The sequence below is a fragment of the Oncorhynchus tshawytscha genome, linkage group LG14, assembly GCF_018296145.1.
Source record: "Oncorhynchus tshawytscha isolate Ot180627B linkage group LG14, Otsh_v2.0, whole genome shotgun sequence".
Lineage (NCBI taxonomy): Eukaryota > Metazoa > Chordata > Actinopteri > Salmoniformes > Salmonidae > Oncorhynchus > Oncorhynchus tshawytscha.
Window position 1 is genome coordinate 30,286,243 of NC_056442.1, and position 2,500 is coordinate 30,288,742.

Genomic DNA, 2,500 nt, shown 5'->3' on the forward strand with positions numbered 1-2,500 from the left:
TGGCAGAGAGGCTGACTGAATGACTTACAGAAGGAGAGGTGGCAGAGAAGCTGACTGAATGACTTACAGAAGGAGAGGTAGCAGAGAAGCTGACTGAATGACTTACAGAAGGAGAGGTGGCAGAGAGGCTGACTGAATGACTTACAGAAGGAGAGGTAGCAGAGAAGCTGACTGAATGACTTACAGAAGGAGAGAGGGCAGAGAGGCTGACTGAATGACTTACAGAAGGAGAGGTGGCAGAGAGGCTGACTGAATGACTTACAGAAGGAGAGGTGGCAGAGAGGCTGACTGAATGACTTACAGAAGGAGAGGTGGCAGAGAGGCTGACTGAATGACTTACAGAAGGAGAGGTGGCAGAGAGGCTGACTGAATGACTTACAGAAGGAGAGGTGGCAGAGAGGCTGACTGAATGACTTACAGAAGGAGAGGTAGCAGAGAGGCTGACTGAATGACTTACAGAAGGAGAGGTGGCAGAGAAGCTGACTGAATGACTTACAGAAGGAGAGGTGGCAGAGAGGCTGACTGAATGACTTACAGAAGGAGAGGTGGTAGAGAAGCTGACTGAATGACTTACAGAAGGAGAGGTAGCAGAGAGGCTGACTGAATGACTTACAGAAGGAGAGGTGGCAGAGAGGCTGACTGAATGACTTACAGAAGGAGAGGTGGTAGAGAAGCTGACTGAATGACTTACAGAAGGAGAGGTGGCAGAGAGGCTGACTGAATGACTTACAGAAGGAGAGGTGGCAGAGAGGTTGACTGAATGACTTACAGAAGGAGAGAGGGCAGAGAGGCTGACTGAATGACTTACAGAAGGAGAGGTGGCAGAGAGGCTGACTGAATGACTTACAGAAGGAGAGGTAGCAGAGAGGCTGACTGAATGACTTACAGAAGGAGAGGTGGCAGAGAGGCTGACTGAATGACTTACAGAAGGAGAGGTAGCAGAGAGGCTGACTGAATGACTTACAGAAGGAGAGGTGGTAGAGAAGCTGACTGAATGACTTACAGAAGGAGAGGTAGCAGAGAGGCTGACTGAATGACTTACAGAAGGAGAGGTGGCAGAGAGGCTGACTGAATGACTTACAGAAGGAGAGGTGGCAGAGAGGCTGACTGAATGACTTACAGAAGGAGAGGTGGCAGAGAGGCTGACTGAATGACTTACAGAAGGAGAGGTAGCAGAGAGGCTGACTGAATGACTTACAGAAGGAGAGGTGGCAGAGAGGCTGACTGAATGACTTACAGAAGGAGAGGTGGCAGAGAGGCTGACTGAATGACTTACAGAAGGAGAGGTAGCAGAGAGGCTGACTGAATGACTTACAGAAGGAGAGGTGGTAGAGAAGCTGACTGAATGACTTACAGAAGGAGAGGTGGCAGAGAGGCTGACTGAATGACTTACAGAAGGAGAGGTAGCAGAGAGGCTGACTGAATGACTTACAGAAGGAGAGGTGGCAGAGAAGCTGACTGAATGACTTACAGAAGGAGAGAGGGCAGAGAGGCTGACTGAATGACTTACAGAAGGAGAGAGTGGCAGAGAGGCTGACTGAATGACTTACAGAAGGAGAGGTAGCAGAGAGGCTGACTGAATGACTTACAGAAGGAGAGGTAGCAGAGAGGCTGACTGAATGACTTACAGAAGGAGAGGTGGCAGAGAGGCTGACTGAATGACTTACAGAAGGAGAGGTAGCAGAGAGGCTGACTGAATGACTTACAGAAGGAGAGGTGGTAGAGAAGCTGACTGAATGACTTACAGAAGGAGAGGTAGCAGAGAGGCTGACTGAATGACTTACAGAAGGAGAGGTGGCAGAGAGGCTGACTGAATGACTTACAGAAGGAGAGGTGGCAGAGAGGCTGACTGAATGACTTACAGAAGGAGAGGTGGCAGAGAGGCTGACTGAATGACTTACAGAAGGAGAGGTAGCAGAGAAGCTGACTGAATGACTTACAGAAGGAGAGGTGGCAGAGAGGCTGACTGAATGACTTACAGAAGGAGAGGTGGCAGAGAGGCTGACTGAATGACTTACAGAAGGAGAGGTAGCAGAGAGGCTGACTGAATGACTTACAGAAGGAGAGGTGGCAGAGAGGCTGACTGAATGACTTACAGAAGGAGAGGTGGCAGAGAGGCTGACTGAATGACTTACAGAAGGAGAGGTAGCAGAGAGGCTGACTGAATGACTTACAGAAGGAGAGGTGGCAGAGAGGCTGACTGAATGACTTACAGAAGGAGAGAGGGCAGAGAGGCTGACTGAATGACTTACAGAAGGAGAGAGGGCAGAGAGGCTGACTGAATGGCTTACAGAAGGAGAGGTGGCAGAGAGGCTGACTGAATGACTTACAGAAGGAGAGAGGGCAGAGAGGCTGACTGAATGACTTACAGAAGGAGAGGTGGCAGAGAGGCTGACTGAATGGCTTACAGAAGGAGAGGTGGCAGCGGAGAGTAGAGGAAGGATCCCTCCACAGGCGATGATGATGTTGTCTACCATCTGAGAGAGGAGGTGGATGGTGT

General features: G+C 50.1%; 1 protein-coding gene across 1 annotated transcript in view; it reads right to left on the bottom strand.

Moving 5' to 3' along the window:
* LOC112267393 (neurobeachin-like) overlaps positions 1–2,500 on the bottom strand; it is a 338,648-nt gene that overhangs the window by 230,690 nt on the left and 105,458 nt on the right. Inside the window, 1 exon segment of the mRNA XM_042297331.1 lies at positions 2,409–2,500. This exon segment is cut by the window's right edge and continues 62 nt beyond it. Coding sequence (XP_042153265.1) covers positions 2,409–2,500 — 92 coding nt within the window.